General features: G+C 35.0%; 1 protein-coding gene across 1 annotated transcript in view; it reads right to left on the bottom strand.

Annotated features, from left to right (window-relative positions):
• Positions 1–4,121: 4,121 nt before the first annotated feature.
• Positions 4,122–12,487, bottom strand: part of LOC118746860 — a 100,856-nt gene continuing 92,490 nt past the window's right edge. Inside the window, exon 6 of the mRNA XM_036480820.1 lies at positions 4,122–6,695. Within this exon, the coding sequence (XP_036336713.1) occupies positions 4,552–6,695 (2,144 nt within the window). The 3' untranslated portion in view covers positions 4,122–4,551. The remainder of the gene's footprint in view (positions 6,696–12,487) is intronic.

Below are 12,487 nucleotides of genomic sequence, written 5' to 3'. Positions count from 1 at the left end.
TTTTGAGAATTTCTTTTGTTAGCGTTATTGCTCATTTTCCCCCAGACAAAAAAAAAATAGCATACATAATTTGTATGGAATAAAACGCTTTTTAACCTATTGGAAATCTTATACTTAAATTGGAACGGCTATAAAACTGCATACCCGAATTCTATAAATTGCAATTGAAAAGTTTAAAATTTAATGAACTTTGTCGAATTACACCGTGCGACAAAACCAAAAAAAAGAATCTATATACTCACGAAACTATGGGCCAAATATAGTAAAATTGCGTTTTTAGTTTTTCACTCTGATGCCAGGATTTTTTTTTCAAAGGAATTTGAAATTTTAATGAAATTATTAATTCAAAAAATTATTTAAAAAATGAGTGCAATGTAAAATAACAATATGGATACCTAATGAGAGAGAAAATTCTATAAAATTTAAAAGCAATAAAGGTTTTGGGTTTACAAGGACGACTACATATTGAAAATGCGCATTTAATAAATATTATCTTTTAAGTTAATTTAGTTCGCAGGACAAAATTCGATGACGATGCCATGTGTATATTAGTCCTCAAATAATAATTTTTTCAAAAATAAATATTGCAAATTTTCAAGGATATTTCCGCACAAAATTTGTAAAGGGAAATTTCCGTGCCCATTCGTCCTTATGCACCCAAAACTTTTTTTTCTTATAATTATACAGAATTTTGTCTTTTATATGATGCCCTTATTGTTATCCTACGTTGCACTGAATTTTTTAAATAATTTTTTTCAAATAATCATATTTTTTAAATTTCAAAGTCCTTTTAAAAAAATCCTGACCTCAGAGAGAAAAGCTAAGTATGTACGCAGTTTTACTATAATTTACCCATAGCTCCGCGAATATATTCATTTTATTGTGTATAAAATTTACCATCGCACGGTGTTATTATAAATTTTGTATCAAGTTTAAAACCGTGACCTTATATGACTTCATTGTAGCATGCACTATATTTAAAAAAAAATAATAATAATTTAAAACTAATAAATAAATTAGATGGTCAAAACTTGTAAGCGAAAACCGTGTGTATGTAAAAAAAAAATCCAAAAATTTAAATTTGATCAGAAATTAAATTTTTTCGTGAGTGCAGGAGTGGATGATTTAATTGGTATGGATGGGGTAAGACTGGATTTTGGGTAGGATTCTAACAAACGAAAAGAAAATAAAATAAAATAAAAATTTTCAATGTTATAAAAAAATGTTCACCGAAATATTTTTTTTTTGTTTTTAGTTTTTATAAAAGTTTTGGGTATGCAGTTTTATAGATCATTAAATTTTAATATAATAAAGTGCAAGTTGCAGGTGACTAAGCGATCGCGTTGATTTTTAATTTTTTTTTAAATTAATCAAATTGGTTGAGAAATTAAGGCTTCAGTTATTTCGTTGGTCATTTAAAGTCCTTCTGCATTCGACAGCCACTTTCAAGGATGTGCTGGTGCACTATAGGGAAGTTGCGGCGATACAGTAGCCTCCCTTTTTGCGGTTAATTTGGCCTGAAAAACGCTACAGTAGTCAGGGAGCCGTATGCTGAGGTTTATTAAGGGGTCATTAGAGTAAATTCCCCTATCAACCTTGTTCTCGGGCTTTGATCCATCCGTAAAGATGCTGGTAGACCTTGGATCTAGGTCCAATAAAACCTGCTTTCGAAGCAAAAGATTGGGCTGGTGTAATGCAGCTTAAGTTGGGTTGCTGGAACGGTAGCTAGAATTTCTGAGTGTGCGAACTTAAGGTCTCTCCATTCAATGTGGTGTCGTTGCAACTCACTTGATATCTACCGTAGTTAGGAAGAAGATTTCGTATAGTTTCTAGGGCCTTACTGGGGGGTAGAGGGCAGGGAACCTGTGTTTAACGTGGTTGCAATCCTTTGTTGATTGAGTCTACTCTCTGCATTAGGAGGTGCTTGCCCGTTGCTGTGAGTACAATGTCGTCAGCATAAACTATGACGTGACAGCCGGTATTCTGCAGTCTCAGGAGGAAAAGAGATAGATTACGACAGCACATTGAACTAGTTAATGAGGAGCCTACACTACTTTCAATACAGGTTGGAAATACCAAGCTTTAAGAGGTGTGGAGATGCTAGTTGATATTTTTCCTTCTTTAAGTCGGGATGTTTTCAAGTATGGAACCAACAATGATTAAATCTGGTGCAAACATGTAAAGAGAAGAGCCAGAAGGAGAAAAAGAAGTACAAGGAGAAGAAGAAGAAAGAGAAGGAGTAGGAGCCCGCGCTTTTTTCCTGTTCAACATCTCTTGGCCTTTGACTCAGCACCCGAAGTGACAAAAGGGAAGCATAACAGGACGGATAATGAGTCAACTATTCTCTTACTCTTTGTTCTAGAGCTCATCTCATTTGCCAACCAGGGGTCTTTGCGAGAAGAATTCGAGGAAGTAGCGAAGATATACATAAGTCTCAAAATCGTAATCGTACATGCCAAAGTATAGACTGGGTCCAACTATTATTCAAATGCCAGCCTCCTCCTGGAAATGAGGATATAAAAGGTCTCCGGACGCCAGGTTTAAACTTGAGTTCACTAGTCGGTGAAGGTACTTTAATATAATCTTAAAAGGATAAATATGTGGTATTAAAATATAAACACTAAAATTCTCTCAAATTAAACTCTCAAATAAAGGGAGATTTCGTTTTTTTTCACAACCCTTCCTAGTGTACGTACTAAAAATATATATCCGTGGAATACACGACACGCAAGTTAGTTCACTTTGTGTTAGAAACAAAAACAGGTATCGAAATAAAAAATAAAAAATAAAATATCCACATTCGATTAAGCTTTGCACCGTTGGACCACGATAAAAGTTTACATATGTGTGTATGTATGTATGTAAATTTAGGTATGCATGCATGTTTAGAAATATATTTATAAATATCTGCATTGTATTGTATTGTAATCTCGCTTAAGCGTTGGCACAAATGTCCAACGATTAATAATAAGTGGCTCCCATGCGATGTCATTGCTGTGGGGCAATGCTTGGATAGATAATAGGAACTCAGTGTGTGACATTGAACATGCCGATGTACGGTGTTTTCAAATGTTGTAAAATGGCTAGATTTTGTTTAGCATACATTCTGTTGAGAGTATTTGAGTTTGCGTTAGTTTTGGTTATTCAGCTTTCCGTGTTAATACTTGAAATTTATTTAGGCAACTAACAACACCTATAGCCTGAAGGTATGCTACACCACCAATCAATTGGTAACGAACCGGAAATAAAGCGCATATATATAAATATGTATAAAGCGCAATGCGCGAAATTTCATTAAAAAATTATGCACATGCACTTCTCACCGAAGTTTTCCTGATTCCAGTCACTGCGACTTAGAATTTTCGTGCGGGGTTTACGGTGAACCCAGGTCTTCGACAGTGGGCAGCGCTTTAATTTCCTTCCAGAACCCCATAGCACGCAGTCTGACAGTTTTAAACGCTAAGTTCTTTGCTGGTGGCATGTTGTCCTCAAGGCACCCGTTATACTGATCATTGAGAGCCGGTAAGTCTTTTAAGGTATGTCTTCGTTTTCGTTGCTGTCCACCATATCAATACCCCATAGAATGTTTAGTGTTGGCTTAACGATAGCTGTGAATATCCAATGTAAAGGAGTGGGTCAAAGCCACCAAGTGCAGCCCAACATATTCTTACATGCATACCGCGCTGCCTAGGCCTTTCACGCCCACTCTTTCAGGACACTTTTCTGTCCAATACGATTCCAATGTACTTCGTATTAGACTTTCGTGGAAGAGTGGTCTACCCCTAGGTAGGTTTATCCATATTAAATTAAATTTAGTTATATTAAATATATTAAAAAATTTTGTAATTATTATAATTGTTTTCATTTAAACATCGATGGTGCAAAATTTAGCGAATATCTCTCATTAAATAATCGTAACACAAAATGCATCATAGTGTGCCTCTTACCTTGGTCATCCACCTTAAGCGAATCTGGACTATGTAGACAATACGTTGTTGGTAACCCTTACAGCTTTCCTTTGTTTGTGTACAGTGATAATGTAGCCTGTTGCTTGCGAAATATTTTATTTCTAGACCTACTTTAACAAATCGAAACAGAGACAAATTCTTTGGGTAAAATATATGAATATATTTATGCATTTCAGAAAATGTTTGAATATATTTAGTTTTCCTCATTTGCCGAATCCAATAAATATTATAATGAGGTACTATATTACTATTTTTTGTATGTACTTAAATCTACTTTCAAGGTTAGGTATAAGTATGCATGTTTTATATGTAGACTTTGTGTATATACATTTTCTTAACTTGGGTAAAATCTCCGCTTAGTATGTATGCATTTTAAGAATTTTTGCAACACACAAAATTTTTACCAACTTCCAACCACTGTGCAGCGCATCATTACCGCGAAAGAGGGACCTACGTAAGTACGTCATATGTGCAGTGAACCACTTAGGGCCACTCCCTTTGTGCCATGTCCATATGCCCACTGGCTACCGATGGCTGTGTGACAGCGCGGCTGTTGACCAACGACAAAACCTCATCGTTATCTTTAGACCAGTGTGCCCAACTGCGTGATATCAACACTGCTGCGCTGCGTTGTCACATCAAAGGGAATTACAGGTGTAGGAGGCAACAGTGCTGTTGGCGTTGTGGGGCGCAGCGGTGCTAACATGGATGGTATACCGAAGCCAGCATGTGCACCTACATGCGGGGAAGGCGTTACGGCTATAGTCGAAGTGGAAGGTGTGGTCATTGGTGCTGCTGAAACCTGTATTATTTTTGGCGGCGGCGCAGCCGGCAGCATTTGTTTAAGAGATTTCGGACCGAACATTTGTTTTTGCAACGTTTTCGTGTGGGCGGCATGCGAAGGCGGTAGCAAATTCTTGTCATTTGTATGATTGTCTTTGCAGTTGCTATTACTGTTGTTGTTGTTGTTGTAATTGCTGGCGCAGTTGCTGTGCATGTAACTGTTCATGTTGATATGCTGCCGCTGCGGTAGTAATTGCGGCTGGTACTGGTGTAGTTGATGCTGCAGCTGTTGTTGTTGCTGGATAATTGAAGCATTTGCCATTGACAACGATGACGGATACGACGGAGACGACGGAGAAGGTGACGGTGTTGTCGACGACGACACTGTTGCATAGGCGGCTGACAATGTTTGCTCAGGCGTTAACTTCCCAGCCACTGCTGTGCTGAGGCCATCACCACCAGCTGCGACAATAATTTGCCTCGTTGAGAGTTGGCTGGTGGCATGTATGGCCGCATGATTAATGCAACTAATTGGATAATTGCTTTGTGGCAACACCACTCCGCCAACGGCTGCAAGTGCATCGACGAGAACGTCATCAGCATCGACACATTGTTGCGAATTATCTTCTGCAGGCAGCGGCAATTGTTCTTGCTGTAGTTGTGGCAGTTGCAGCTGAGCAAGATGAAGTGCCGTGGTTGGTTTTCCTTCCGCCGGCGACATAGCTGGCATGTTGCATGCAGTTGCGGCGACTGTTGTTACATCTGCTGTGGCATTTATTGTTGTTGCCAACGGTCTTGTTGTTGTTGTTATTGCTGCTGCTGTCATTCTTGCACTTGACGATGAAACGGCATAGCCTGGCGCTGTCAGTTTGAAGCCTACCGCTGATGCGTGGCTTGCTGCCATGGCAGCAGCTTCTTTTGCAGCTGCTGTTGTTGTTCTTGTTGCTTCTCCGTCCTCAGCTGATGATGGTACTGTTACTATTCCTGTTGCTGGTGCTGCTGTACTTTCTTCCCCCCACGCCTTCGAATCACTTCTGCCATTCAAATCTGTATGCAACGCTTGGGTGGCTGACTGCATTGCATGTGGCAAGTGCAACTTGGCATTATTTTGTCTATGCCACACATCTTCATCGGCTACGCCACTTCTTTGTGACTGCAACTGGCAACCTTGTTGCTGTCCACCAAACTCCACCGTCGTCATCTGTTTTGCATGCAACTCATCAACGGTCGTTTCTTGCAATTTATTCTCCCTCGCCATTGTCGCTGTGGCACGCAACGCCATCTCTGTTGCAAGATTGTGATCTTCATTGTTAATTACATCTGGCATTCGATTAACAGTTGCCTCACTATCAGCATCAGCTGCCACTTCGGCTACACTTTGCTCTTCAGCCTCCGCTGGGGGCGCTGCTTGGTCCATTGTCTCCAGAAATTCTTGACTCAATCGCTCCAACACGCCCAACTTCTGTTTCAATTGCTCATTGGACGCGTGTAATTTACTCTCCACTGCGCGTATGTCACAACACTGCAACGTCAGCTCTGCATCCAATTTCTCGATTTGTTGCACCACCTCGCGCTTTGTTTGATAGGCGCGCTTCACCTGATGTTTTCTTATTTTTGCATGCAGCTTCAGCAGCATTTCCTCTTCGCGCTGCAGCTGCTTGTTAAGTGCATAGATCTTTTCCAGCCAAAAGAGTTGCACATCTATTTCCTTCTCATTTCCGTGGCTGGTGGCAGCAGCCAGCGGTTCATTTGCATCTGTCTTCTCCGCAGTCATTACCACAGCAAGCCCACCTCCTCCGCCAGTGAAATCTTCTTTCATTTTTTTCGAGTGGCGTGCATCCAAATTGCAGTCCCTTGTTTTACCTGCCACAATATCCTTTTTAGTTGTTGGTGCTGCGGTTGTGTGCGCCGCAGTCGTCCTTGCTGTGCGGTGATACGGTTCATCTGCGTGCGAAAAAAAAATAAAAATTTTATGTTGGTAAATTAAAGTGGAAAAATATGCAGCGAAAATAAGCAGGGAGAAATTTAATGAGCATGTAAAGTAAGCGTATCCGTATGCGCACTTATACTCTACTGCCACATCAACGAAACTTTTACAGAAATACGCCGGTGATATATACCAAAATTGCACTGAGACCAAAAATTAGCTCCATGTAGGTTGTGCAAGCTGAGTTTTCATGAATATACTCTTTAAATTTTAACATTTCATTTACAATTTTTCTCCGAATTGCACATTTAAATTAACCGCCAATGAATTGTGGCAATTATTTACAGTCTTTCAAAGGCAACTATGTAAAATACAGCCCCTTTCTGTCCTACGAAAGACTTATGTTTGTATTTTAGCAATAACTTTTTTTTTAAATAAAATTTTATAAAAAAAAAACAAATGAGTTTTTCCTGTCAAAACAATAAAAACTAGAAATTTACGGAAAAATTGAATTGAAAAAAATATCAAATAAAAGAGAAAAAAAATAAATGAGTTCCCAAAAATTTAACGAAATTAAAAAATATATATATTTTTGTTCTTAAAATATTATGTATAATGTAAACAATTTTATCAAAAGAAGATAAACCAGATAATTTACCAAAAATTTAATTATGTATTTTTAAGACAAAGGAAATTAAATAAAAACTTTATACAATAAAAGAGAAAGAAATATTAAGTAAGTTCTTAAAAATTAAATGAAAATTCAAATTCTTTTAAAATAATATAATGAAAAAAATAAAAAATAATAAACTAAAAAGAACAAATATTAATTTATAAAAAATATCGCAAATCCTTGAAATTTACAAGCAACTGATTTTGTTTTTGTAAGTGGAATATAAAAGTAAAACAATTTAAAGAATAAAGAAAAAATAATAACATAAGTGCCTAAAAATTAAATGAGATTTGAAATATATATTTTTCTTTTTTAAATTAAAAAAAAATTAAATATAAAAAAAAATTACTGAAACAGAAAAAAAAAATAAAAAAAATAATCAAAAAGGGTTCTATGTGCTAAATGAAATTAAAAAACATTGTTTTTCTTTTAAACCATTAACATCAAAAAAATTAAAGTTAAAAAAAAATACTAAAACAGCTAAAAATATTAAAAAAAACATAAATTAACTAAAAGTTAAAAGACTTTTTTAGATAGGTTTTTCTAACAATAAAATCTAAAAGTTAAAAAAAAGAAAAATTAATACAATAAAGGAGAAAGAAATTTAAATAACCTCCTAAAAATTAGATGAAATTTAAAAAAAAAAATCTTTTTGAATAATACAATGCAAAAATTCCATAAAGGAATATAAGTAAATTAAGATCCTAAAAAATAATAAAATCAAAGAGTTTAAATAAAATGGAATAAAAAAAGTGGACTTAAAAATCAAAAAAAGTTATGTTTCTAAGATTATATGAAATTAAAAAAAATCTTGTAATACAAAAAAATCTAAAAATTTAAAAATAACATAAATAAAATAAGAATAAAATTAAGTAGTTCCTAAATTAACTGAAATTAAAAGAAATAGTTATGTATAAACATAATCCAATCAAATATGGGTAAAGTTCGTTTTAAAATTATATAAGCTATACTCTTTTACGAAACACGCTTAGATCGATTTTCCAGTGTAGACCTCGGGAAGGGTGTATACCGGCTCATATGTGATTATTTATATTGCAAGCTTTCTCTCCAAAGGAAGTCGGCAGTGTTTACACACATTTTTCACAGATGAAATTATTCGAAGAACAAAAAATCATGAAAAATTTCTCAAGCACTCGCCTAAAAAGTTTTTAAATGTAATTATTTATGTATAAGCAATTCGTATTTGGTTAGGTGGGATGCAGCATTTTACATACATATGCAGTAAGTAAATTTATGTACGCTCACGTATGTATTTACGAATGAGTGATTTTGTTTATATTCACGTAAGAAAGTTGTACATGCATACATATGTACATATGTATTTGTGTTGTTATTTGTAATTGCAGTCTGCACACATCACCGTATGTAAATAAATACGCACACTCCTTAAAAAATTACATATGTTTACATATGTAAATATGTATATATGTACAAGTTTGCAAGTCTTTTGCAATGTCAATATTTTTTACTTGCTGCTTTGTAGAAGTAAGGGAATACATATATTTATTACATATGTTCATACAAAGTTAAGCAAAGGAAAACGTTGCTGAAAAGTTACATTAGGGTGCATCACCAAAAAAGTTTCCAGTTTTTCCACCTTAATTATAAAATCTATTATATGTATTTTAAAACTTCTAACAAAATATTTAGGAAAAAATAACTCCAGTAATGTCATTATTTTCGTGTTTGATCACATTTTCAAACATTTTAATGCAGACATTTTAATCTTAAACTCTTCTATCATCTAAACTTATTTTATTTATAAAAAAACTCGAATTCTCTTTATTTTCTAATCGCTCCAGCTCACCTAAGTCTTAGTATTTGTCCGTAATATTTTGGTCTTAAAATATAATAAATTCTAAATAAAATTCCAATGGGAAAAACTAAGATTTTTTTGTATTGAGAGTGATGCACTCTAATGTATATGTATATATCAAGCAGATCCTAGGTACATAAAAGAGGTGAAATGTTTAAGCTTTTCCTATATGTTCAATCAACCTATAGATTTCTAAGAAAATATTTTTTTAAATAAATCACGGAATAGTCTTGGTGCACACACTTTTATTAACATAAATACCTCTCTTCCACGCCCTGATGTGTATTTTAGGCAGAGCAGATGAGTGTATATGTTTGTTTAACATGGCGGAAATTGAAGCTCATTTTCCTTAATTATATAGCCGAAACTGATCACAGAAAGTCCGACTTCAGTTTCGATTGCGTTAGATCAGCGATGACCTGACAAGAGTTGTACACAAACTAAGGGACTATTTTACCAATTTGGCCTTAAGTGGTGAGACCCCGACGTACGGAATATATACCTGTTAAATGGGCGGCGACTAGACACAAGTTTTCTCATAGCTTCGGTTAAAATACACAACAACACAATACACAACACAACATAGCATCATAACATAACATAACATAACATAACATCATAACAAAACGTAACAAAACATACCATAACATCATAACACAACATAACATAACATAGCATAACATAACATAACGAACATCATAATATAACATAACACAACATAACATAACATCATAACATAACATAGCATAACATAACATAATATAACATAACAAAACATAAAATAGCATTACATCATAACATAACATAGCTTAACATTACATAACATAACATAGCATAGCATAACGTGGCATAACATAACATAACATAACATAATAATTTTTTTAATAACTTTAGAAAGTTTCCAAATAGTAAGTTCATATTAGAGGCAATGAAAGTTGGCATCAAATACAGCGTACCTGGGAAGTTTCAAAAGTGTGCCACCGAATTAAAAAATATGGCAGCATGCAGACTAACTTAAGCAGCTATTTTGTCATTTTTTGAAACTTAAGGATTTTTTCATTTTAAAAGTTTAATATACTTCAAACTGTTAGCGAAAATGTTCCTGTTATCGAATAGAACAAATAAAATTTAAAAAAAATACATTGATAATAAGCTGATGATGATTTGCAAAAAAAAATTCCAATTTTAACATTTTTATTAGCACACTCGAAATTAATTGTGATTTTTTTTTATACAGGAAGAATACTATAGAAAATTATTCCACGAAATAAATTTAGTTGCAAATAAAATCAGCACTTCTTAAACGTCACAAACGCTACAAGTAGACCACAACACCAGTCATGTGTCCACATACATACATATATTCACGCGCACACAGCGAGACGCCCCCTTTCTCGCCACGTCTCGCATGCATATGTATGTATGTACATATGTAGTGTTGCTATCAGCGCCACACTTTTACGATATTAACTTGCTAATTTTAAAGTGCTGACTGCTCTTGGCGTTTTAATGCGTATACGCCCCGTTTGCCATCCCACAGTGCACACCTACCACAGTGCTTTGCTTCTCGGCGCGCGAGGCGCCCAGATTACACATGCAATACCAGTCAACACGCATCACTGCGTTCTGTATTAAAATTTCGGTATTTTTTTGGAGTTTATTAAAATGATTTGCTGTACGAACGATTTTACTGCTGCCATTCAAATATTTAATACGCGTTTCCATACCTCTCGCCGCTCACTTATGTATGTGAATAGCTCGTACTCTTTAGCTGTCGTTTAGCTTGTGGCATATGTATCCTTCGCCATCGCTGCCACAGTGTGAAAATATTTTCAACGACTTTTCTTTTGCTGTTGTTGTCTACACCATTTTTTATTATTATTATTTTTTTTTGTTGATGATATTTATATGTATATATTGAGCTTGTTTGCATTGCTTTGGCATTCAGGTGTGCACGAATGTTGATTTGTATGCACGCGCATGTGTGTGGATGTACTAATGTATGTATGTACATATGTATGCATTGTGGCTTTGCACAAATGTTATTTCAAAATTTGTGTCCTCGTATCCTGTATTTATGTGACTGCGCTCTACAGTGAACATATGTTAATGTATTCTTGTTTGTATGTTGTGATAAAGTTTGGCTGACTGCTAGCTACTGCAGCTTGTAATGCTACTAGTATACATATTTTGATAGCAAGCCGTGCTTTAATAGCCTCCAATCGATGGTCTGCGAGAAAGCAATCTCTTTGCTCTGGTTCCAACTTTTTTTTTTTTGCGATGCATTACAAAAATTTTAAATTCTACTGAAGCTAAAAAAGTTGAAGATTGACTAGGAAAATTTTTGGAACAAACCATAAATCATGGAAGCATTTCTCCGCCGGTCAGCCTGCCCTGACTATTTCCTGTTTCCAGGTAAATCGCTTGGTAGCAAGGAGTTGAGGAAGCCAATTGGATCCATTGGAAATACAGTGGACTCAATTCCATAAAATCGTAGCCGTCGTACTTTAACGTCCTGAATCTCAGCTTTATTTCATAGAACCAAGTAAAATTTAATATCCAACCAGCGAGATATCAAAAAATTCCAGTTGTGAATAAATTCCAAAGTTTAGCAAAAGTACACAAAGTAGAAATCCAGCAATTCAAAGCATTTTGGCGTGGTGCATATGTACTTTAATATTTGCATAAGCCTGCACACATTGTGAAGTAAAAAGAACTAACATACATATATGTATGTACGTAGAAAAGTTGCAAAATCAATTGAAAAATCATTGCCCGAACAACCAAAGAGCAATGTAAAATATATACAAGGATTGTGCGTATCGATATAATTTTTCATTCAAGCATTGCAGGCAGAAAAACTGCAGCAAAATGTTTTCAATTTAAAAAGAACTTTAAACACAATTTTGTTTGATCAATACAAATACATACATACATATATGGACATTAGACCGTACCGCCTTACAAGCAAACATAAAAAGTTCCTCGTACACTCCCAAGTCTACATAAAGTACTTTCCCTAAGCAATTTCGAAATTTCGAAGATACCTACACTAAGCGTTACAAATTTTTATTTAAGTTGTACTACTACTCTTTTAATGGAGATACTTCCTTAGCAAAAGTTTTATGAAAAATTTGGTTAGCTGTAATTTACTGGCATTAGAGTGGTACGTTAGGTGGATAAGAACTGAGATCTGGTTGGTAAGTACTAGAACGGCGTACTTGAGGTAAATAAATTTTAAACACAAAAAATTGTCTCTTTGAGACAAGAACATCGATATATCATACTTTAAGATCCAA

The sequence above is a fragment of the Rhagoletis pomonella genome, unplaced genomic scaffold (assembly GCF_013731165.1).
Source record: "Rhagoletis pomonella isolate Grant_MI unplaced genomic scaffold, Rhpom_1.0 Rhpom_scaffold_00011, whole genome shotgun sequence".
Lineage (NCBI taxonomy): Eukaryota > Metazoa > Arthropoda > Insecta > Diptera > Tephritidae > Rhagoletis > Rhagoletis pomonella.
The sequence above is the reverse complement of the archived record's forward strand: the minus strand, read 5'-3'. Positions and strand labels throughout refer to the sequence as shown.